Raw genomic sequence first — 25413 nt, 5'->3', positions numbered from 1 at the left:
TTTCGAGTCGGTTTCTGGGCAGGGAAATTGCATGGTTTCCAGCTGTAATGCTGCCTGTGTTGTCTGTTTGATGTCTTGGGTGTAACTCTGTGCACGTTTACTACACGAGTTGTCATTAAAAAGTTGAGTATTTTACCCCTATATACTGCATAGATGTATCTGAGCTACCACAGTATATCTTATTCAAAGCAGAGAGGACAGCATCTCGGGTAATGTGACTGTGTGCTAACCTCAGTTACCTGACTGACTGCTGTAGGAGGCTGCTCAGAACCTAGAAACATTAAGCCCTTTATGGGTCTACCCTATAGAATCATAGGATATCAAGGTTGGAAGAAGACCTCAGGAAGTCATCTGGTCCAACCTCCTGCTCAAAACAGGACCAACCCCAACTAAATCATCCCAGTCAGGGCTTTGTCAGGCCAGGCCTCAAAAACCTAGACAGATACGTAGCTAATGTATAGCATATATAGACACCTACATGCCATGAAAACACAATTCCATACTAAAGTAGGCAACATAGCAACCTGTAGGCTTAATAGGGCATGATCCTACTATGCTACATTTCCAAATTCAATACAGAGAATGCTGTGGCATTCTACCACTGCTTCTGCGCTTTGGGCTTCTGCCCTCTCATTATAGCATAATTTCATTACTGGGAAGGGCTGGCTCCCTGTGATCAAAAAGCAAGGGAGTTCGCTGAAGGCAATAATTCTCAGTAAACAGGTGCCTAGTGCCTTATTCTAAACTACTATCCAAAGAATGACTGACAGAAGGAAGCTGGGAGGTTACTTTTATAATATAGCAGTTGTCCCCATTCACTGCACTGAAGAAAAAGAAACGATGAAAAAGTTGGGCCATAGGAAACTATCCCATTTTGGCTGGTAAAATACTAGTTTTGTGTTATGTTTAGTCAGAGGAATATACCTTAGACACAAATCCTCAAAGCTATTCCACTGCCTAACTCCCAGTGAAATCTTAAATACCGAAATACCTAAATGCTTAGCCTGCTGGCCAATGCCATGTCTGGACTAGATTCTTTGTCCTTCCGAACACACCATCTGTTGGTCATTTCAGTCCCGCTTCTCTGCTAGACACGTGTCCCTTCCCCATTGTCATGAACCATTCAACTCCATGATCTGTGCAGAGGGGAGGCCAGAGTATAGAGTAGTGGGGCTGCCCTGTCATGATTGGCATGTGGAAGGTCTGGCTTAGCAGACGAGACCAGGAGTCAGGCCTAGAGGTCAAAGCAGGAGTAGGAGCCAGAAGTCGAGTCAGGGGTTCAAGCCCGAGTCAGGGATCAGGAGTCAAGCCAAGGGTCAAAGTGGAGTCAAGTCAGGAATTGGAGCTAAAGAACAGAGACAGAGTCCAAAGCAGGGAACAACCGCAGGGTCTGTTCCAGTAAAAGGCCAAGTACTTCCAGGTTGCCCAGATAGCTTCCTGGAACTCCCTCCATGCTTAAATAGTGTGCTGGGGCCAATCAGAGTTTTTGGGGAGTGCTGTCAATTGGATCTTCAGCCTCACCTCAGTCCCTGGAAAAATCATGGAGCAGGTCCTCAAAGAATCAATCCTGAAGCACTTACATGAGAGGAAAGTGATCAGGAACAGTCAGCATGGATTCACCAAGGGAAGGTCATGCCTGACTTATCTAATCGCCTTTTATGATGAGATTACTGGTTCTGTGGATGAAGGGAAAGCAGTGGATGTATTGTTTCTTGACTTTAGCAAAGCTTTTGACACGGTCTCCCACAGTATTCTTGTCAGCAAGTTAAGGAAGTATGGGCTAGATGAATGCACTATAAGGTGGGTAGAAAGCTGGCTAGATTGTCGGGCTCAACGGGTAGTGATCAATGGCTCCATGTCTAGTTGGCAGCCGGTGTCAAGTGGAGTGCCCCAGGGGTCGGTCCTGGGGCCGGTTTTGTTCAATATCTTCATAAATGATCTGGAGGATGGTGTGGATTGCACTCTCAGCAAATTTGCGGATGATACTAAACTGGGAGGAGTGGTAGATACGCTGGAGGGGAGGGATAGGATACAGAAGGACCTAGACAAATTGGAGGATTGGGCCAAAAGAAATCTGATGAGGTTCAATAAGGATAAGTGCAGGGTCCTGCACTTAGGATGGAAGAATCCAATGCACCGCTACAGACTAGGGACCGAATGGCTAGGCAGCAGTTCTGCGGAAAAGGACCTAGGGGTGACAGTGGACGAGAAGCTGGATATGAGTCAACAGTGTGCCCTTGTTGCCAAGAAGGCCAATGGCATTTTGGGATGTATAAGTAGGGGCATAGCGAGCAGATCGAGGGATGTGATCGTTCCCCTCTATTCGACACTGGTGAGGCCTCATCTGGAGTACTGTGTCCAGTTTTGGGCCCCACACTACAAGAAGGATGTGGATAAATTGGAGAGAGTCCAGCGAAGGGCAACAAAAATGATTAGGGGTCTAGAGCACATGACTTATGAAGAGAGGCTGAGGGAGCTGGGATTGTTTAGTCTGCAGAAGAGAAGAAGGAGGGGGGATTTGATAGCTGCTTTCAACTACCTGAAAGGGGGTTCCAAAGAGGATGGCTCTAGACTGTTCTCAATGGTAGCAGATGACAGAACGAGGAGTAATGGTCTCAAGTTGCAATGGGGGAGGTTTAGATTGGATATTAGGAAAAACTTTTTCACTAAGAGGGTGGTGAAACACTGGAATGCGTTACCTAGGGAGGTGGTAGAATCTCCTTCCTTAGAGGTTTTTAAGGTCAGGCTTGACAAAGCCCTGGCTGGGATGATTTAACTGGGAATTGGTCCTGCTTCGAGCAGGGGGTTGGACTAGATGACCTTCTGGGGTCCCTTCCAACCCTGATATTCTATGATTCTATGATTCTATGATCTTCTATGGTTGGCATTTCCTGTGGTGCTTCGTCCCCCAACACGGTTTATAGGGGATGTATCACAGCTCTGCTGTCGCTGCAGGTTGGCAGTGTGGAAGCATCAGTCATTCAGAGTCCTGCAGACCTGGAATCTAGTCCTCCAGCTCCTTACATGCCCTAAGCTCAGGAAACAGGCCCTTAGCAAAGCAGTGTGACCGCTCCTTTGCCTGTTCTGTGCCCAGCTCCAGCCATTGCTTGGCTACCAGCACGTGTGTGTTCCTTCAGCATTTCTGCAAATTATCTGAGCATCGGGAAGAGGATAGACACTCCTTAGGACAGTGGTTACAAGCCAGCTTGGCGCTATGGACCTCAGGTTGTTCTAAAACACCACTTGTGACCACAAAGAGGGGTGGCTACTAAAGACTACAGTTGAGAACAAAATAGAGCACTGCATGCTGGGATCTCTAGTCTTTGAGGGCCACTTCTGGCTGCTTGGATCACAGTGGGACTCTGGATACTGGGTCCTGACTACCAGGCCTCTCTATTAAGGCAGTGGTATATTTTTTTTCAGTCCCTAGGCTCCTGTCAAATGGCCTGTGTAATTTTTGGTTAAGCAAAGTTTCTTCTGCCTTAGGCTTAAGAAAAGGGGATGAAAAACCATTTCCTTCAATAGAGCATTAGGGTGCAGGAGTCGAGCGTTGTTCTTTTCACACCACAGAAAATTCGGAGCTGATTGGATTCCGTAGTAATTATTGCATAATTCTGTTTACGTGCATGAAAGCCTGCCAGTTGTCATCCATTTCTGATAGAGGCTAAGAACTGTCAAGTGAGTCATGATGTGTGATGGGCCAGCATATGTAATTTCTTCTTTCTATGGAAGTTTCCCATGTTCTCATGTGGCTACCAAAGTAAATAAAACCAAGAGCAAACCCAGCCTACTCTAGAAACACAAGTGAGAACAGATTTGAAGAGGAGGTAAAGCCAGCCCTGGAAAGGGGAAGAGAGAACACAAGTCAGGAAAGACTGAGGTGTTTAATAGCAAACACATTTCTTCGAAGGAATCCTTTCCACTGGCCAGCATCACAATTAAACTGTAAAATAGAAATCCAGAAAATTAGATTAATGAGCCAGTCATTAGCAAAGGAGAAGGAAAAAGACAAACCCAGCTAATTCTGTGCTGAGCATGACTGATGAGCATAGAGCAAATAATTGGGTGACATTCATCAAATGTGAAATAAAAAGCAGTGTTGGTGGGAAAAGGTATAATAATCTCCTGGATTTACAATGCCAGCAAGTTTGTTTCTAGGAAAAGTAAAAGTTCATCAAAATAAATTAAAATAAATCATGCTGGAAGGGCATAACGAGTGGAGTCCCGCAGGGATCAGTTCTGGGTCTGGTTCTGTTCAATATCTTCATCAATGATTTAGATACTGGCATAGAGAGTACACTTATCAAGTTTGTGGACGATACCAAGCTGGGAGGGGTTGAAAGCGCTTTGGAGGATAGGATTAAAATTCAAAGTGATCTGGACAAACTGGAGAAATGGTCTGAAGTAAATAGGATGATATTCAATAAAGACTAATGCAAAGTACTGCACTTAGGAAGGAACAATCAGTTGCACACATACAAAATGGGAAATGACTGCCTGGGAAGGAGTACTGCAGAAAGGGATCTGGGAGTCATAGTTGACGACAAGCTTAATATGAGTCCACAGTGTAACGCTGTGGCAAAAGAAGTGAACATCCTTCTGGGATGTATTAGCCAGAGTGTTGTAAGCAAGACACAAGAAGTAATTCTTCCGCTCTACTCTGCACTGATTAGGCCTCAACTGGCATATTGTGTCCAGTTCTGGGTGCCACATTTCAGGAAGGATGTGGACAAACTGGAGAGAGTTCTGAGAAGAGCAACAAAAATAATTAAAGGTCTAGAAAACATGACCTATGAGGGAAGATTGAAAAAAATTGGGTTTGTTTAGTCTAGAAAAGAGAAGACTGAGAGGGGACATGATAACAGTTTTCAAGTATGTAAAAGGTTGTTACAAGGAGGAGGAAGAAAATTTGTTTTTCTTAACCTCTGGGGACAGAACAAGAAGCAATGGGCTTAAATTGCAGCAAGGGAGGTTTAGGTTGGACATTAGGAAAAACTTCTAACTTTCAGGGTGGTTAAGCACTGGAATAAATTGCCTAGGGAGGTTGTAGAATCTCCATCATTGGAGATTTTTAAGAACAGGTTAGACAAACACCTGTCAGGGATGGTCTAGATAATACTTAGTCCTGCCACGAGTGCAGGGGACTGGACTAGACGACCTCTCGAGGTCCCTTTCAGTTCTATGAGTCTATGAAAAGGGGCCTCCCTAAATTCATTCCCTCCCACCCTACCAGACTTCATGAATGCTGATCATTTTTGGGACTCTATTAGCATGGGTATAAATCATGCAAAAATCAGGTCCCAGCTGAGATAAGCTTTATATAGCTCTTGCCGGTGGAGATGGCGGGAGACTTCCCATTAGTTGGCTTTGTAGGGCTGCTACCTACAGACCAGAGTGGGCTCTAGTTCAAGTTTTCACCAAAATGAAGCATCAGATACAAAATTCAAAAGGAGTCTAGCTAATGCAGAGGGAACTACCCTACTTGTTCAAGCCTCAGTTTTGCATCTGGTCATCAGTTATTCTGGCAGATACCCTAGTGAATAATTATTATTATATTTTGCACCTGCATAGCATTGATCTGAAGACCTTAAAGTGCTCACAAGCGCTGATTGAGCCTCACAACCCCCCTGTGAGGTACATACATATTGTTATCCTCATTTCAAAACACCTTAATTACTTGCTTATGCTGTGTCACAGCTGTTCAGAAGAGCTGGGAATTGAACCCAGAAGTCCTGACTCATGGTCCCCCTATTTCGGAGTGCATTCATTCCCTTTGTTCTGTGCTCCGTGGTCACTAGCTGGTGTTATAATCCTAGGCCAGACCCGCAGATGGTGTAACTTGATTTACTTCAGTGGGACTATGCTGATTTACACCAGTTGGGGATCTGGCTCACGCGGTAGAAGGCAGCAGCACGAGAAAGGATAGGAGGAGAAAGTCTACTGTGGCCTGAGGAATAATGAGAAAGACTGTATTAGGTTGGCTGTATGTAGTTGATACAAGATGAGCTTATAGTTAGTATAGGTCTGAATTTTGCTTCTAAAATACAAATTGAGAGTTGAGTGAACACCCACCCTGCTTTCTCCAGGGTAATCCTTGTTGTGAAGGGGTGATGGCCAGACAGCAAGGTTGTCCTCCTGAAATAACCCTCATAGCATTTGCACCATCATCACATCAGGAGGTTATGCCGTGGAGATGTTACTTGACCACTCTTGAGTTTATCTGGAATGACCAGTGTCTATTACTAAATCTGCCAATGGCCTTGGGGAATTCATAGAATTTACGACCAGAAGGGACAAAGACTGTCTAGTCTGACCTTCTCTCTCTCCCAGGCCATTAAACACCAGCCAGTCACCCCCATACCAAGCCCAGCAGCCAGAGTTAGACCAACATATCCCCAGGAGATTAAACTATTAAGTGCTACAGGCAGAGAACAGGTGCCACTGAGGTGCACCAGTGCCCACATCACTTTACTGCTCTGTGTCTGTGTTTACCCTCCCATATCTTCTGTCTCTTGTCTGTCTCTCACTATGTGTTTGCACAGTGATCATTCTTTTGTCTTGGTTTGGGCCTCTAGGTACTAGGCTATTATTAATAACAACAACAAACACTTAAAGGGAAGAATTCTACTTAGCTGTGTTTTGCTGTATTTCCAACTTATTTTCTTAAGTTGTCAATGGAAACGCCTCGTCCTGAGGTGATCAGATAACAAATTCATGATGCATGCAACCAGTATTACCAGGACCTTTGAGTGGCAGCTCTTCTAGGGGAAAATGCTACCGTCTACAGATGATATCATTACTGAGATTATAATTGATGCTATAGCAATGTACTGTATAAGTCCATTCTGAAATATCACTGCCAGATATGAAGAAAAATTACCTGTGGGAGAATCTATGTCCTTTCTGTTTGCTTACTGGAAACTTAAAAAGCCAGTAAATCATGTTTTGTGTAATAAAAGGAGTGTTGTGTATTGTATTATCTAAAAATCTGTAAGCTTGCCAAAGCATCAGAGAATGGAAATTGCACCAGTCAGAGACGTGGCATCGTCAGCCCTGGACTAGTGCCAAAAAGAACCTTCCCCGGAAGACTGAGGGATTAATGACAGTATAAAATCCAGTATCTCACAAATGATCAGAGGCTAGGCACAAATGTAACATAAGATTGCAAAGCTGAGACTCTTACTTCTCATCAGTGTATGGCATTTATACCTAGCCTTGACAGATAGTGAGCATTCAGTCCATAAGATCACATCATTCTGATTACTTTCATCTCCCCCCCCCCCCCCCGGCCTTATCTCAAAGGCAATGTTATTTCCGAGAAACCACTCTTTTAGCTATATCAAGCATCTGTAAGCTTTGAACCCAGTTTCCAGATGATAAAAGAATTCATGCGTCTTGTTTATTATTTGCGTGATAGCAGTGCCCTCTGGCGGCACTGCAGATTGCTCCAAGATCATGGAGCTATTCTGCTAGGCACTGCCCAGATCCACAGGATATTTTCTGGAGGTGCAACTGCAGCACAAGTAGACATACCGGAGCTAGCTCGAGTAACAAGAGCAGCGAAGCTGTGGCGGTAGGGTGGCTGCATGGGATGCTGGCCCTGCCTGTCCAGGACGCGGGGTACATACTTGCTCTAGCTAGATCAAAGCTAGCTCAGTTAGGTCTCCATGTGCTGCCATTGTGCCTCCTGATTACAATGTAGGCATGCCTATAGTAAGACCTTGTCTACACGAGAACTTACTTCGGGATAACTTTCGTCACTCAGGGGTGTGAATAATCCCTCCGCCCGCCCCGAGTGCCGTAAATTATACCGACCTAAACGCTGGTGTAGACAGCGCTATGTTGGTGGGCGAGCTTCGCCTGCTGACATAGCGACCGCCTCTCATGGGAAGTGGAGTGATTAACTCTAGAGGAGAGCTCTCTCCTGTAGGCTTAGACCGTCTTCACCAGAAGGGCTCCCGGGGCACAGCTGCTGCGGGGCACTTGCCGTGTAGATGTAGCCTTAGAAGAGAGTCCGTGTCTCAAAGAGCTCACCGTGCAAATAGACAAGAGCAGCAGGTATTACTACCTCCACTTTACCGGGGGAACTGAGGCACGGAGAGATTAAGTGCTATGTCCAAGGTCCCACAGGAGTCTGTGGTAGAGAACCTGGATTATGTCCTTGGGCCCAGTCCTTCACTACCAAACTCTCCTGCCCCTCATCCATGGACGGCAGCATATCCGTTGTTAAAATCATGTCAGAATTGAAGTGTGGGGAAACTAGATGAAATTTGGAATAACGTGATTTTAGTAAGTCAGATCTCAGGCCTTCCAGGTCTGGAAATGCTATACAAATGTTTGCAGCCCCAATAGGCATCTCTGAGCTGAAAGACAAGCGACTGAGCCCTGCTGGGGAGTGTCAGCATGGTGTGTATTCAGAGGGGTATTCAGTGTCTGTCTTTTGTCTTTATACAGGTGACGGCTGGTGGAAGAGCGAATTACTATGTGTCGTACAAAAGGGAACCCTTTGCTCAAATTAAATTGCCCAAATACTCACTACCAAAGGTAAATGAACCTATTATCAACATAGTCTTGAGATGTGCAGCATCTTAAACAGCGCAATGGAGGAGCTGTGGTTTGTTTGTGACATGGACCAGAGCTACAGGGGAATTCACTTCTGCTGATTGCCATTTGCTATGGTCACTCAGGTTTTGAGGATCGACCCAAAAGCTAGTTCCCAAAAGTACATGCTGGTGTGTTTGCCCCTCACTTACATTGACCGATAGGGCTCTGGGAAAAAAGGAACAGGTTGTGAACATTTCCTTGCCTTTCGGTGATACTTAGAAAGGCAGGGAGGAATACACTGAAGTGAATTCACCCACCTGAACTCAGAGAATGTTACAGCTAGTGGTGAGTGCCAGTTAGAGCCAATTATAACCTGACCAGCCTGCATCTAACACCTCTCACAAGTCTTGCTCTGTTCTCCTAAAGTGGAGATCTTGCCTCTTGCACATGCCTTTTGAAGCTCTGTGTTTCATGGGCCGTACCTAAGACATTTAGAAAGCATGACCCATGAGGAGAGAATGGGGCATATTTAGTCTTGAAAAGAGAAGTCTGAGGGGAAACAGGCTAACAGGCTTCAAATATGTAAGAAGTTATAAAGAGGATGGTGATCGATTGTTTTCCATGTCTGCTGAAGGTATGGCAAGAAGTAATCAGCTTGATCTGCAGCAAGGGAGATTTAGGTTAGATATTAGGACAAACTTCCTACATCTAAGGGTAGTTAAGGCCTGGAACAGGTTACCTGGGGAGGTTGTGGAATCCCCATCATTAGAGGGTGTTAAGAACAGGCTCGACAAACACTGGTCAGGGATGGTTTTCGTCCTGCCTCAGCATGGGGGGAAGGACTAGATGACCTCCTGAGGTCCCTTCCAGCCCTACATTCATTTCTATGATTCTATAATATAAGAGCAGAGAGGGACAGGGGGAGAGGCCAGAATACCATGTATTTCAGCAATCCCCAGCAGGTGTGTGGTCCCTGAGGGAACATAGCCATCTAGTGCAATGTAGAGCACCCTTAGGGTATGTCTACCCTACAAGGCAGGGCTGTGATCAGCTCACATTCACTACTCATAGAAACTCGATGAGAACTAGCATGAGTGTAAAGAGGGGTGTCGCTGCGACAGGACAGCCAGCAGTGGCATGGCTTAGCTGCGTAGAGTACAACTGTTCTTGGAACGACTGGGTACCTACTTGCTGTCACGGCGCATTCTGCCGTGGCTACGCTACTGTTTATACTTAACGCTCTGTGTGCAAGCTGAGGAGTCACGCCCCTACTTTGTAGTGTAGACGGGCCCTGCCAGCTCTTTCACCAGCACTAAATGCATCCAATCAGTCCTCGGGGTGTAATAGGATTCTTTCGTGCACCGTTGCTGGGACGGGCTGACAGATTAGGAAGTGCACTCTTGATCCTGGGGCAGAAAGGGCACATGCCTCATCTCAGCAGCAGCGGAGGATTTGCTCCTTGTCTGCCGCATACTGAATCTGAACAAACCCACACTGGACTCCACACTAGATCCAACCACGGGGCGCTGTGTTTGGCTGCCATCACCATGCAAACGTATTTTCTCGTGGCTGTTCTTCAGTAGATTGGAACAAACAGTTTCTGGAGACAGCTGTCCCATCACTGGGATGCCCCATTAAAAACTGGGAACCATCCAGCTCTCTATCCTAGAGCAGCAGCGTCTAGGCGGCCACTTTATGGATTGCCGTCAGAAGATGCCCCATGCTATGACAGGAGGCATGAGACAGTAGCTGCATCGCTATCAATGCCCTTTATTGGCTGATGTTATCATGGATTGTTGGCCTCTGTGGAAAGGGGTGTGGGGCAGCCCTCTAGTTCTGATATGCCGTATAAAACCATGACTGCTTTTTGTCATTTTAAAAATGGAAACTGCTTGTAAGCAAGGTGTCAAAGTGAAGTCTTTTTAGAAGCATAAAGGATCCTTGTTTACTCTGCCTTTGGTCGCCAGTACAATCATCTCTTGCAGTAATAACTGTCCTGTCAGCTGTTGATTAATGAACCCTGCCAGAGTTGGATATTTGTTAGGCTAGCACTATGGATAATGCAACATCTCCACTGTCACTGGTCAAGTAGATTGAGTTGCTGGGGTGATTTGCTTTATTCTTACATTTCTTCATCAGTCCATTGCCGGAGTGAATTTAATACATTTTTAGGGTTCAAGGAATTAAAAAAAAAAAGGTTCGGGACGAACCACACATCCTGATTCAGATCTTGCCCCCATTGAGGTCAGTGGCAAAGCTCCCATCAATTTCACAGGTGCAGGCTCAGACCTGTTAGGGCAGAGGCTCTGAAAGCTTCCCTCCTGGTGTCACTTTGAGAGGCTGTCTGAGGTTACCCTGTAACAGCTCTATCTAATCTTCCTAAACGATCCATGTAGGATAGCACAGAAGATTCAGGTGCATTCTGTATAGGAAGGGTACATTAGATTGACATTTTCCCCCAAACACTCTCCCCAACCTTATTTTACGATAAGCCATCTGGGATGCTAGCACAGGTGTGCTGACCTGAGCTGCACTCTCACATTTGACTGCAGTGTAGACATTCACTCAGATAAATTACCTTATAGTCTCTCCCTCCTCTTTGGGCATCGGTTAAATACAGTTTGTTTGTGGACAAAGATAAAGTCCCACAATATCTGTGGACGAGCCGGTCTTAAAAGTTCCTTGGTGCAGAAGTAGAAAAGGGATTAATTGAGATTCCTTGGGATCTTGGGGAATTCACTTCCCAGAGATTTAAAATAGATACATTAGGATCCTTACTTTGCCAAAATGCTATTGGCAACCGAAAAACACCATCATTGCTAAGGCTTTGTCTAGACCACCAGTTGAGTTTGTGGCAAGCTGGGGTGTAAACCTACAGTGCACTAGTGTGCCACACCCTATCTGTCCCTGTGGACCCAAATGCCATGCACTAGAATTTCCCTGGTGTACTTTAATTTGCCTGCTTTGAAATGGGAGTAGATCAGTGTGCACTGGGAAAATGTCATGCATGGTACCTGAGTCCACATGGACAATTAGTGCATGGCACACTAATGCGCTGCAGACTTACACCCCAGCTTGCCCCACACTGTTTGTTTAGATGAACCCTAAGTGACCCCAACTTTGGCTGAGTCACCAGAGATGGCAAGGGTTCAATGGGCCTAGAGCCTGATCTGCCCTCTGAAATGTGGAAACGAGCCCTCTCCAAGAGAATATTAAGCAACATCAGTGGTGTTTGGAAAATGTCTTAGTATTAAACTAAAAGAGGGAGACTGATGTTGGGCCATGAAGCTGTTGAGGTCTTGGCCACCAGGTGCAATCCAGCTCAGTTGACGGCTGTTGGTGGCCCACGTTAAGTGAGCTAGTGGATCCCAATCCAGTTCTCAACAGACAAGTGTGCGGTTGCTAAAATCATCCTGGCCATTAGCACAAAGCGCTACCAAGGTTGGCAGTCTCAGGAGAGATGTGGTGGAGATTTGATCTCGTTCCATCCTCCTACAAGTGGTTCTCCTCCTGCTCAGGACTCAGGCCTATTGGCTTCTGTAGCGTGAGGGAAGCTAGCACTCCTACTACTCTTACTATACCTTACTCGGTGGACAAAGATAGCATTTCAGGCTCCAGCTCATGAATCTTTCAGGCATGATAAAATTGACTTTCAAATTCATAAATAAAAAATGAAGCTGGATGGAACTCCTTGAAGCTACTGAGAACAAGGACTGCTGAGACCCTTAACCCACCCAGGGGTCATTGAAAACCCCCCAGCAAAGTCACGTTGGTGGTAATTTATTGGCTTGGTCTAACAGAAAATTGTTTAACGTCTTCTATAACTCATGCTCCTTCTCGACTCTTTCATAAGTCACAGTAATTACTGTGTGTCCCAAAGGGCAAAGACATATAACGATCCACGGTAATAGGCCTTTTGTCTTCCTCTAACAGGACATGCATATTATTAGCACGGATGAGAATCAGGTGTTTGCAGCTGTGCAGGAGTGGAACCAGAACGATACGTACAACCTTTATATATCTGACACCCGAGGGGTCTACTTCACGCTGGCCTTGGAGAATGTGAAGAGCAGCCGGGGGCTGGAGGGAAACATCATCATAGACCTTTATGAGGTATGTAGTCAAGGTCACCTTGTAGCACCACCCCTGCATAAGACAGGAGCCATCTGCCAGTACAGATGAGTGTGTAAACCTCTTAGCATCCTTCCAGGACCTTCAGTTATTTTGGGACTATCCCCCAGAATGAACACATGTTCTGCCCTCACAAGATCCTCCTTGTGTACTAAAATGGAGCTGGTCCCTGAAGAAATCAGTGTTTTATGCTGGACCAGTGCATGCTGGGATAGATTAAATGCATGCTGGGATAGACGTGGGCAGGGAATTTTAGGAGTTTGTTGCTTCCTCAAGCATGTTACGTTGCAAATGAGGAAGAAAACAGTTTATTCATGTGAAGTACAAGGTTCATATTTCCCCCCGATTCTCTGTCCCGTCAAGCACAGATTCAACGTCTAAAATAAAAGGCTATATTTTCGTAAGCACTTAACCTTGGCTTAACTTGAGCTCCCTTTGACTACAATCCTGAGCATCTTGGAAAATCCTGCCCAAAAGATTCTGAAATCTGAATTTAACTCAGGATGGGCAGCAAGAGGCACTTTTTCTTTTAATCGTGTCAAATCACACGGTGTTATTAGTAGCTGTTATTTCTATTTATTACCTGCATTGTCTGTGACCAGGATCCCATTGTGCTAGGCAGGGGCGCTGGACTGGGGGGACCAGGAGGTCATGGCCCTCCCACTTTTTACCAGAGGAGGGGGCAGAGAGGAGCGAGTGGGAGGCGGGGTCTTTGGGGGGGAAGAGGCAGCACAGGAGCGGAGTCTCAGGGGAAGAGGCAGTGGGGTCTTGGGGGAAGGGGCAGTGGGAGGGTGGGGCCTCTGGAGGAATGGGTGGCATGAGGGCGGAGGCTCAGGGAGAAGGGGTGGTGCGGGGGGGGAGGGGAGCCTCGGGGGCAGTGCAGTGCAGGGCCACAGTCCGAGCCCCTTCCCCCCCCACTTTTAGGGCATGTTGGCCGCTCCTGGTGCTAGGTAGAAACACATAACAAAGAGATGGTCTCTGCCCCCGAAAGCTGGCAGTCTCAGTATTCGATGCGAGGCGGCAGGTGGATACTGAGAGCATGAGGCAGCAGAGTGAAGATGAGAGACAGAGGCGAGAATAAGGCAGCAATACGGCAGTGCCGGCCAGCGTGATAAGCAGCGTCTCAGTGCACCAACTGCCTGACCATTCTCAAGTTGTTGGTAAGCCTCACGACAAAGGATTGCAGCGGTGCCCAGAGGCTCCAATCAGAATCATTCTCCTTGGTACCGTGCAAGACGAGGGCTTGATCCTTCAGACGCTTGCACACATGTCTAACTTTACTCTCTTGAGCAATCCCTTTGGCCTGCCCACAGAAGCCCTGGTGCAGGAAAACACTGCAGCACGTATTTGAGCATTGCAACTTTGATGGGATTTAAGCATGTCCTTAAAGTTGAGGATGTGCTTAAGCACCTTTGTGACCAGGGAGAATTTCCTGAATTGGAGCCAGAGAAAGGGACCACTCCATATGAGCAAAAGTGGCAAAATCTCAGGCTTTTAAATTACTATGATTAAAAAAAAAGATCCTAAATTCATCTGTTGAGGAAGCATTCCTCAGGAGATGAGATAAAAATTCAGTGAGGAGTCTTGCAAGCATCAATTTTGTATAGGATTTGATAGGATAGTATTGAATTCCCCTGTGGATTTTCAAAACAGGTCTCTATCTTTCATCAGATGATGTCGGCCGCTCTGCCAGGCAGTCACTCTTCTAGGTTTCATTGAGATATTTTTCCTTGTGAGAGAGATATTTTTCTCCTCGTTCATGGAAGAGAGGCTGTTTATAAGGAATTCAGTCATCTGATAGCAGTGTAAATTACATTGGTGTGCTACCTTCGCATTCCTGTTGGTGGAAAGTTCCTGGAGAGAGGTTTTTTCTACGAAGTCCTCCCCCAAACAGCCTTGCCCTGTTTGCAGCCTGCGCACCGCACCTTGGGCAAGGCTGAGCCTATGGTCCCAATCTCGCTCTCAAAGATCCTTTCCCCACTCACGATGGTCAGTATCGCTGTGAGGCACGTTGGCAGCGCCGTGCGGGGAATCTTGCACAGCTGCTGCTTGTGCCATAACTGCCCTGTGAACACAGAGAGGACATCCGCTCCCAAGCCTGTCTAATCAGAAGAATTGTTTCCTCTATATTGGAGGGGAATTCTAAAGCCTGCCCAGGTGCTGATGCGGGGGGTGGAGTGCTGCTGTTCTTGTGTATTATTTGTATTGCCAGAGCACCCAGGAGCCCCGGGAACAGACCAGGAGCCCATTGTGCCAGGCGCTGTGCAAACACAGAACAAAGACAGCCCTTGCCCCCAGGGGGCTGACAAGCAAAGTAATGGAATACAGCTCCCAGGACACAGAACTAGCGGCTGGAATAGCTCTGTAGACGAGGTGGCTTGACTCCCACTAGCCCTGGTAACGACAGCAGTGAAGACTGCATGGAGCAGGTTTCAGTGTGGGTCGTGTAAGCGCAGCACGGCCCTTGGGAATGTGCTGGACTCAGCTACATTCGTTGGTGCGCAGCTTAGGTGCTGGACTCACTAGCCAGTGCTGCGCTATTTTTGCCGCTGCTAAGCTGGAGTCAAACTAGCTCAGCTACGGGAGTTGGGGCACAGCTTTTACCATGTAGACGTATCCTGTGTAAGGGGCCCTGCAGGCTCCCCCAGCTGTTAGCAGTGTGGTCTGGGAGGTGTATTCCCCTTCACTCCATCCCTCGCATCAGCACATCTGCGGACATACCCACAGATCCCCAAGCCTGCTCATCTTCCTCTATAGCCTGCCCATCCTGCCACCCTCTCTGCTGCCATGCAGGGAGATCCAACAGAAGTGGGCAGCTTGCAAGGGGCGTATACCTCCTCAGCATCCCTAACTCCCCCTTCCTCTTGCATGCTGAGATTGCAACAGTCCCTTAGCAGCCATATAGACACCTTCCAGACTTGCCCTCATTAGAAATAATGCAAGTGATTCCCCCCCGCCCCCGTTCCTCTAGCGGCTGCATGGGTTGCACGGACTCTTCTGCAGAGAGCTCGCCCTCCTGAGGGTCCCGAATGGAGCCTTGTTCTTGCCTGTTCGCCCGATGTGCTTTTCCATCTCTCTCCATTTTTCCTAGGTAGCAGGGATCAAAGGCATATTCCTGGCTAACAAGAAGATAGAGGACCAGATAAAGACCTACATCACCTACAACAAGGGCAGAGACTGGCGCTTGCTGCAGGCTCCTGACACCGATCTGAGAGGGGGTCCTCTGCACTGCCAGCTGGTCAGTGGCAGAACTTTTCCAATGTGGAATTGACAAACCATTCAGGGCTTCATCCTTTAGCCCTCATGCAGGCTAAGCCCCTACTGAAGCCAGTGGCATTCTGGCCAGCATGAGAACTGCAGGATCAAGTGCTCCGAAATAGAACCCAGTTTGTGAGCTGGATCCTCAACTGGTGTAAACTGATGTCGCTCCACTGCAGTCAGTGAACCTACATCGCTTTGCACAAGCTGAGGATCTGGCCCTACGTATTTAAAAGGAATCAGGTCCCAATGTTTCCCTGTTTGTTTCCTGTCTGGTTTTGGACTGCTGGGTACTGAGGAAGTTAAGTCCGTTTCTGTTCTTGTAAATACATAGATTTTAAAGCCAGACAGGATCATCATTATCCTGTTGTCTGACCTCCTGGATCACACAGGCTGGAAAATTTGATATTTGAAAAGATCTGACAGGGAACTGCATGAGACCACCATATTGATTTTAAAAAACAACAGCAACAAAACCCAAGCATGAACTCCCCTTCCCATGATTCAGCAGAACTGTTCCTCTTTTTTCATGCAATTCATTTTTAGGGGTGGGGAGTGGGAAAATATAACACAACATACACACCTTTCTGTAAGACTATTAGACCTCTCATGGCTGAGGAGAACATTTTTGGAAGGCTCTCAGCATAACTAGCCAGCACTCAGAAGCGGATCGCTTGCTGTTTCTCTGATCTTGGTTTTTGTGTATTAAAGATTATTCTCTCCACTTCCTCCCCTTGGCAGCCTTTTTGTTCCTTGCACCTGCATTTGCAAATCTCAGAGAATCCATATACATCAGGAAGTATCTCCAGCAAGGAGACAGCTCCCGGGCTTGTGGTGGCTACAGGTATCAATTTTGTCTGTGCTTTCACCCCGTTCAGCCATGCCTTACCTAGACTCCTTCAGGGGAGCTACTAAACTGCTGCTTCTTTTAGCTGTTCAGTGGTTTGCAATGTCAAAGCTTATCTTTGCTGGGTGAGCGGTGTGGATTAGTGAGCAGAGGGCAGGTGAGGCTGACAAGGAAACCTGACAAATGTATTTGTCACAGAGCTGTGAAGTTTTCCAGGTGGGTATCGGCATCCTATATGTGACATGCATATGTCTGTCCATGTGTGATGTGTATGTGTGCTTGTGTGAGTGTATAAATATGTACACCGGGCCTCATTCTTCTCTTGTTTGCACCAGTTTTACACTGATGCCACTCCACTGGCTTTAGAGGAGTTGTTCTTCATTTACGCCCAGGTGAGCGAGAGGAGAATCAGGCTCGCACGCTGGGCCAGAGGATCTGGCCCAGTGCAACTGAGAGGCTATTTTTATGAAGTTAGAGGTTTACAGTGACTTTCTAGCTTTCTTCTCACTTAATGAACCACCTTGGCCCTGCATGGTGCATTATGTGTGGTTGCTCTGGGCCGGTCTGTGACGCCTTGCTTTGGCAGGTTGCAATGCTTTCCTGACAGCCTGTTGGAATCTTGAATGCCACCGATTGGCCGATCCATTGTAATTAATCTGACAACCATCGCAGCCCTGTTTTGCTTTCATTTGCCTGCTCACAGTAGGCAGCCTAATCAGGATGGACATAGTAACTTGGCGTGACTTGGAGCTCCCACAATGCTTAGCTCTGTGGGAACTGTTTGGGGTAACAAAGCGCTTTCGGAATGACTGTCACTGGGGAGAGCTTGCAAATGCAGTAGAAATGTGTAATTTCACACACATGCTAGCAGTTTAATGTCCTTTTTTTTTTACCTAGGGACCCATAGCGGAACCCTCCCTCTTCTGGCCAATACTTACTCACTTGAGTAGTCCTGTTGCCTGTGATGGGATTGCTTAGATGAGTAAGTGAGTAAAGGCCCATAGCAGTCATACTACAGTGAATTGCAATAGCTGAAACATTCTGTTTATAATGTAGTTGAGTCCTAGTTGTTTCTGGCGGTTACACCCTGAGCAGGTTTTATGCTGTTAATTGTAGCTTTAGCTTGCAGTTGTTTCATTTTAGCACGTCATCAGTGTGAATTTGCACTGGGGTAAGCAGTGTGTCCTACTCACTCCCTCCCCAGCACTACGACCATGGAGGTCTGTGGCTGCTTTCACAATTTGCCCCCCTCTCTTTCTATCAAGGGCATATTTTTCCTATTAATGGTAATACAAGGAAGTGTGTCTGGGCTCTTGTTTTACCCCTGGGGTTTCCCATTCAATCTGTTGGTGGGAGCTGGGGCAGACGAGGGTTGTGTACACCAGCTGTTGGATAAAATCAGAGCCTTATTGTACTCGAGCATTAGTCCAAATTCAAACTGAACTGACCTTTAATTAGATTGGGTCAATCCATACAATTCACAATTTCATCTAAAGACCCCAAAATTCCAGGAAGTTCAGTTGGAGGATGCTAGCTCAGATCCATCTCTTCTCTTTCTTCGGTTTGCTTCCATTCTCATGCACTTCTGTGCTTCTGTATTCCAGCCGGCACTGGAAATTGAACCAAAATCCTGAGAGAGAGCATGCTCTTGCAATATTTATGGCCTGGCTTTCAGCAAGAAAGGTACTGTATGTTTTGCAAAAGATCCTCTCCTCAAGATTTCTAGCTCAATGTTCCAGATCGAAGAGGTTCAGGTTATTTGGGTTAAACGTCCCAACTTTGCAAAGTTTATCCAAACTAAACTGTCAGGTGCTGGCAGCCCACTCCTCCCCACAGCGAGTGTGTATAAACGGTCATGGCTCATGATACAGTTCTTACAGTGGCCTTTATTCTTACTGAATTCTCTAGGAAGCAGATAAGATGCCAGAGGCAGCAAGAGAATGAGGTCCTAGGCAATGGTCTAGATTACTAGACAATACGTTTCTTTTCAAGCTGTCACTGCACGGGATGAAAGCTTCATTTGTTTAACAATTAACCTTTAAAAGGCAGAACCATCATTTCTGTGTTGCTGCCTTGTGCAATAAAAGGCTTAACCTGGTGGGAATTGGCACATCTGTTTCTGTTAACCACGGTCAACAGCTGCACTGTATCAGCACAGACAATCCAAATTACCCATCACAAACTTATTCTCATAGGTCTTGTCTTTGCTCTGCTTCCCTGGGAAAGTTTCCACTTTTTCACTGCCAGTGCGACAGCTCCGCCAGTAGCAATAATGGTGGGAGCGCTAGCCTAGATATAAGATCATTGGTCTGACTCTTTAGCAGAGAAGAGGCACATATCAGCCTCTCGATCCACGCTTGTCAGGACCAAGGACCTGATCCAAATCGTATTAAAGTCAATGGAAGTCTTTCAGTTGACTTCAGTGGTCCAAATGAGGCTAAAAGGGAGAAAGGAAGGGATTCATAAATCAGGGCTATAGAGACAAAAACATCTGGAAATGGTAGTGATGGAGTTCCAGCAAGCAAGAACTCGCTTCTCTTTGCTACCAGCCATAAACCCCAGTTGGACAGTTGGTTTCCAGACCTTGAGGCTTAGAGACGAAAATATCCATAGGAAAACCTGATTCAGTATGGCAGTTCCTATAAAGAAGGCATCTGAAAGTCAAGCTTCAGGGCATAAGCCAACCTCTGACTCTTTGGGGTGAAGAGGAAACTTTCCCCTACGGGCAGGTCAACCCAAAACTGCCTGTTGCAGGGTTTCTTCTACTTTCAGCTGAAGCAGCTAGCACTGGCCACGCTTGGTGGTCACAGGACAATGGAGTAGATCAGTCTTCTCAAACTGTGGGCTGTGACCCCATTTTAATGGGGTCACCAGGGGTGGCATTAGACTTGCTGGGGCAGAAGCTGAAGCCTGAGCCCCACGGCCCAGGGCTGAAGCCGAAGCCCCAGGGCTTCAACCCCGGGTGATGGGGCTCAGGTTACAGGCCCCCTCACCTGAGGATGAAACTCTTGGGCGTTGGCTTTGTCCCCTTGCCTGAGGTGGTGGGGCTTGGGCTTTGGCAGGGCTGGGGCAGGCTCTGGCTTCCATCCCCCATCCTGGGATCAAGTAGTAATTTTTGTTGTCAGAAGGGGGTTGCAGAGCAATGAAGTTTGAGAACCCCTGGAGTAGATGGACCAAAGGATTAAGGGAGTGTGGTAATTCCTGTGTTCCTAATACTGATACCAAAACCTTTCTTGAATCACCTCGTAGCGGGCGCCACCCTGTTCCTCAGGTTTTATTTTTGGAAACAGGAGTGTCACAACAACTTGGCTAGTTTTATCATCTCTGATCCTGATGGGAGCTTGTCAAGATGCATCTGGGCTTTAATTCCTCATTTTCCATCGTTAAATGTCAGGAGCACAATTAACATTTTCATTAGTCTGTTTTTATTGTGCTCCTATTGAGTCTACAGATGTGTAGGAGTGAATCTTCCCTTCTTACTGTTTTTAGAGGAAAAATATCAGGAAAATTATACCCTAGTTTAAAAATATCTTAGCTGTCGGGAGAGGGAATTTTATGGATCAGTGGATATGGAATGTGCTGTGGAGTCTTTCATCCATTGGTTCAACCCCCAACAGTGTTCATATTGTCTGTGAGTCATTACCATTTGAGGGCCTTTCAGTGGTATATGTGACCGAGTTAGTTCCCTTAGTCTACTTTGTAGGGTACAGACATCCATGCTACAGAACCCCCCAACTGGCACATATTAGCAATCTTGTTGGCAGACTTGTCAGGAAAACCAGTTAACTGCGTGGAGTCCAAACAAAAAGTTTACTCTGGAAGATGATTCCTCCAGGGTAATGGGAAGGTAGGGTGACTTACACACTGCTACTTTGCACAAGCGGAAGACTTCAGTCTCCAGGACTAACGCTCAAACCACTGAGCTGTCTCTCCCCCTTTATCGCCTTTATTGCCAGCTCATTTGGTCCTGGGTCATTCTTTACACCCTAGCTCCACCAAGATGTAGTTCATATCAGAAACAGGCCAACCCTTGACAGAGAGACATTGGTAATTTCACCATAAGCCTCATCTGTTAGGCTTCACTGCAAGACACGAGTGAACGCAGCAGGAGATGCTGTTTGCTAGGTGCACTGCTTCTGAGATCACTACGTTGGTCCATTTGTTTTTTGGAAGAATCCTGCGGTGAAATCTGATCCTCACTGAAATCCTTGAGAGTTTCATCATTGACTCCAGTGGGACCAGGATTTCAGCCTTGAACTCCAGCTCTGATGAAGTGAAGACAGTATGAATAATTTGATTTGGGTCGTGTGAATTTCTCTTTTTGCTTGAATTTGCATGAGACATGGTGATAGGAAGAATTAAATGTTTCCATGTCAAAATACTGCAAACACTAGGTGAATGCAGAGATGCGCTTTGGTGCAAAATTTTCAGAAAAATTACTGATTTGCATACACAGTTGTCACGATTGCAACCATGGCAGACAATAGACATGTGGTTGTATTTGTGCTTTCCTGAAAATGTAGGCCTTAGCATGGAGCAGTCCAGTCAGGTGTATCTCATGTTGTTGCAAATGCACACAGTGTCACTCGGGGTAAAAGCAAACCAGTGAACAGTCTTTCTCAGCTATTTATTTTAAAACATTTTACTATTTTACTGTTTGCAACATTCTCCTACCTTAATCCTCTCACCTGTCCCAGGGTGTTGTCGTATAATCCTGGAATTAAGACAACAAAAAACTTTGGTTAAACCAGTTACCCCTGATTTCCTGCAAAAATGTGATTTCCCCCCTCCTGCCACACAAGAACTTACGAAATCCACTTGTGTTTCAGGCAACATTGGCTCTGAACTCTCATATACCGATATCAGCACGTTTATATCTTCTGATGCCGGAAACTCGTGGAGACAGGTACAGTCATATGTGGGGAAAGGGAGCTGTGGGCCTTTTGCAAACCTTTCCAGCTGCTCTCTGGGCCTCAAATGGCTTGAAAAGCTCACACTATACCTGACTTGTTTCCAGATCTTTGAGGAAGAATACAATGTGTGGTATCTCGACTGGGGTGGGGCACTTGTGGCCATGAAGCACACGTCAATGCCCATCCGGCATTTGTGGTAAGGCTGTTTCCCTTGCTTTGAGAATGTTCTCTGGTGGGGGGAGGGGTCTAAACTGGAATTGTCCAAAATATAATTAAGATCTCTCAGTTCTGGAGTGGATCCTTCTCCCTCCTGCTGGTTATGCAATATAGGTACCCAGAACACTAAGGAGCAGATCAAATAATCTCTTACTCAGCTACTAGAGAAGTAATTCTCCAACTGTGATCATCTGCAGAGCACTTTGTGGTGGCCCACAGAAGTCTGGGGAAAGCACATGATTCTGGTCCTTCATCTTGTCACTAGCTGCTTTCCACAGGCGTTTAAGGTTGAGGCCTCCTGAGTTACACATTTTGGGTCAGATTTTCCAACAAGTTTGGCTCTCCGTTAGGTAGCAAAGTCAGGGACCAGATTTTAAAAAAACAAAGCCAAGCTCTTATGAACGTTCTTCCCCGAGTGACATCCTGCACAGCCTCGTTGATTACAACGGGTGTTGGTTGCAAAGTCCACGCAACATTTGGCCAGCAGTTGCAGGGGATTACTGAAAAGGATACCTTTTTATTGGTGTGAGTGTGTGTCGGCACTGGAGCCAGGAAGAGGGGTTTGCAGGTGATAATAAAGAGGAGCAAGAGGATGGATAAAATGTGTATGGGAGCAAGGGAGGGAAGGAAGGATTACCAGATGGTGGAGGAGCAAAGCGGGAGGGGACCAGATGGGACAAGGAGATGGAGTGAAGAACAGAAGGAGACAGGGTGATTGACTGGATGCGAAAAGGACAACACATTCATCTCACAAAAGACTGACAGAAATACAGAGATACTTTGCTAATGTTACTTGCCCCATTTAAGATCCCGCTGCAGTTTGCCAGAGAGAGATTGGTGAGCACAAATGGGATCGGGAGCTCAGGGTGGGTTTTGAGATGCTCGCTTTGTTCAAGATGTAGTTCTTACTCTGAAGTCGTTTGAGAAGCCTGTGCACTCGAGACACTGCCCAAACCATCTCCTCCACCTGCTGAACTTTGGGGGAGTTGGGATGTAGGTCTAAACTTCACAGTTGGCCCTCATGACTACAGGACTTCACGCTGTTATGGGCTGAGCTTTCTCCGCTTCCGCTGAGATTAACAGGAGTTCACGGCGCTGAGCATCTCAGTGCATGGAACCTACGGTGAGGCAAACCAGACCCCTGGCGCAGAACCTCCACCAGAATTTGGGTGAGTGGGATGTGGTTCGGAACTTCAAAGCCGCCCTATTTTTCAACCAAGTGATGTGCATGACAAAGAGATGTCAGGGTTGATGTATTTTCAAGCCATGAGCCTGAATGTCTCCTTTTGAAGCTGAACTGAACTTTTAATTGAACAAACATGCAATAATTACATGCATTACACATTACAGAGTGCACTTGCTCTATGGATGTGTGGGGGCAGCAGGCTCAGTGCCTGCAGTAGATAAGTGGAATTGCTGACAGATGCCTAAATTAGCATCACCTTCAGTCTTGTATCTTGGGTGACGTCGGAGCACGGCTAATGAACTGACCTGCCCAACTTCTGAAGTTGTTACGGAGGAAATTTAACAGAAATCATCTTCAGAGCTGAGGTTCATATTCTTCTGTGAATGAGAGACCCCTCTCTTCTGATCGCTGACCAGCACTCTTGTCTCCACACGCAACACAAACATAAAAGGAAATAGAGCTTTCAGTCAAATAAAAGAAGAAAGTAATGGTGTTTGGCCACAGTAATGAGATGCTAAGGTCTCTCCCACCTGATTCATTAATACACAGAATCCTTCAGTTAAGTAACATCCAGGCAGAAGCCAGGGGATTCAAGGCTCAGGCTAAGATGTTGTCCTTCATACCATGATGTTTTAGGAATGCACTTTATTAAGATCATTGATGGTTGCCTCTTCACCTCAAAGCCTTACATCCTTCCTTGCCACAGCCAGGCAAATGGCTCTATAATAACTTCCACTAGGGGTTTCCAGTAGGGTTTGAACCTTCTCCATCAAAGCACACACTTCTACTGCTTGAACTAAAGGAGTAACTCCATTAGCTTCACAGCAGTAGCAGTCTGTTTTTGTCACTGTGAGTTAGCCACAAGAGATGGATGCAACACACACTTTACAAGCAAGTTAAATTTCTACCACACAGAGAAGACAGGATGCAATTGGCTCAGATTCAATTCCGTTTTTCCTTTACTTTCTGGCTAGTAACAAGCAAAATATTCTGAAGGCGCTAGAATTTGTCTAAGATCTTGTTAGCATAAGGAGTAGGATGGTCCAGTGGGTTAAGCCGAAATCAACCCCCCCCAACCAGGTCCTAATCCAGGTTTTGCCACTGACTCACTGTGTGACCACGAGCAAGTCATTTAATCTGGCTGTGCCTTAGTTTTCCCATTTGTAAAATGGGGGACGCTGAACATTGCCCTCCTTTGTAATGCGCTGTAAGCAGCTGGAATACCTCATCGGCACAAAAATGGCTGCAGCAAGCAAGGCCGTTCCCTCTGGGGTTGGTGTTTGTGACCAGAAAGTAAAATAAATGACCAGGCTTATGACCCAATACACTTACCTTCTCTGTGCAGCCCAGCTTTTCCCTCCCATCTGCCACTTTTATTGCCTTCCCTGGAGCACCTGTATATGGGGCAGGGCTGGGGGAGCCGAGCTGGAGTTAATCTCTTGTTCACTCACACTAGGCTGACCAGATAGCAAGTGTCAAAAATCAGGACAGGGGTGGGAAGTAATAGGTGCCTATGTGAGAGAAAGACCCCAAGATCGGGACTGTCCCTATAAAATTGGGACATCTGGTCACCCTAACTCACACCCTGTGCTCCTGCAGCCTCTCACAGGTGCTTTGTGACAGCACTAGATGAGGAATACATTATGCAGTCAAACAGCCAGGGCGCTGCATGCCCGTGCGCTCCAATCTGTCTGAACAGAACCCCTGTGAAGGCAGTGGAGTGCCATGTGGACGCAGGGCTCGCTGCAGGATCGGGGCCGGAGCATTTGCATGTGCTCATGGCCCGTTAGAGGCCAGATTCTGACATGCTCGCTCACGCTGGCCACGCTTTCCATAAAGGGTGGTTGATAAAGGATTCCTCAGTGAGCGATTGCCATTACAAGCCACAGGCAGGAGCAGCCTGTGTTCTGGAAGGTTCTAAGGACACCAGTAGATGGTTCTGCGGGACCTGTTGAGCTGCTGGATTCAATGACAATCTATACTTAGTGGCTGGCTCTTTATGAAACTTCTGCTCGGTGGTGCTGGAACACTTTTAATAGTGGGGGTGCTGAAAGCCAGCCCCCTTACTCCTGTCTGCACCTCCGCCCCCGAGCTGGGGCTGGGAGCAGGGCCGTGTCTCCGGGAGGGGGTGACCCAGACAGGGGTAAGGGGCCGAGGCTGGGGCCACAGCTGGGGGCAGGTCTGGGGCCGAGAACAGAGCCGTGGCCGGGGCTGAGGCTAGGGGCGGGGCCAGGTTTGGGGTGCAGGGCCAGGAGTGGAGTCCCGGGTGCTGGGAATGGCAGTGGGGACCCCGGCAGCGGGTGTGGGGCCGACAGCCA

At 46.9% G+C, this 25413-nt stretch overlaps 1 protein-coding gene across 1 annotated transcript in view; it reads left to right on the top strand.

The window, feature by feature from the left end:
- LOC141991181 (VPS10 domain-containing receptor SorCS3-like) overlaps positions 1 to 25413 on the top strand; it is a 468227-nt gene that overhangs the window by 357646 nt on the left and 85168 nt on the right. Inside the window, exons 8-13 of the mRNA XM_074959394.1 lie at positions 8455 to 8544; positions 12478 to 12657; positions 15767 to 15913; positions 16675 to 16777; positions 21610 to 21686; positions 21798 to 21889. Coding sequence (XP_074815495.1) covers positions 8455 to 8544; positions 12478 to 12657; positions 15767 to 15913; positions 16675 to 16777; positions 21610 to 21686; positions 21798 to 21889 — 689 coding nt within the window. The remainder of the gene's footprint in view (positions 1 to 8454; positions 8545 to 12477; positions 12658 to 15766; positions 15914 to 16674; positions 16778 to 21609; positions 21687 to 21797; positions 21890 to 25413) is intronic.

This window comes from Natator depressus, chromosome 7 (genome assembly GCF_965152275.1).
Source record: "Natator depressus isolate rNatDep1 chromosome 7, rNatDep2.hap1, whole genome shotgun sequence".
NCBI classification, from domain to species: Eukaryota; Metazoa; Chordata; order Testudines; family Cheloniidae; genus Natator; species Natator depressus.
This window is presented reverse-complemented; position numbering and strand designations above follow the sequence as displayed.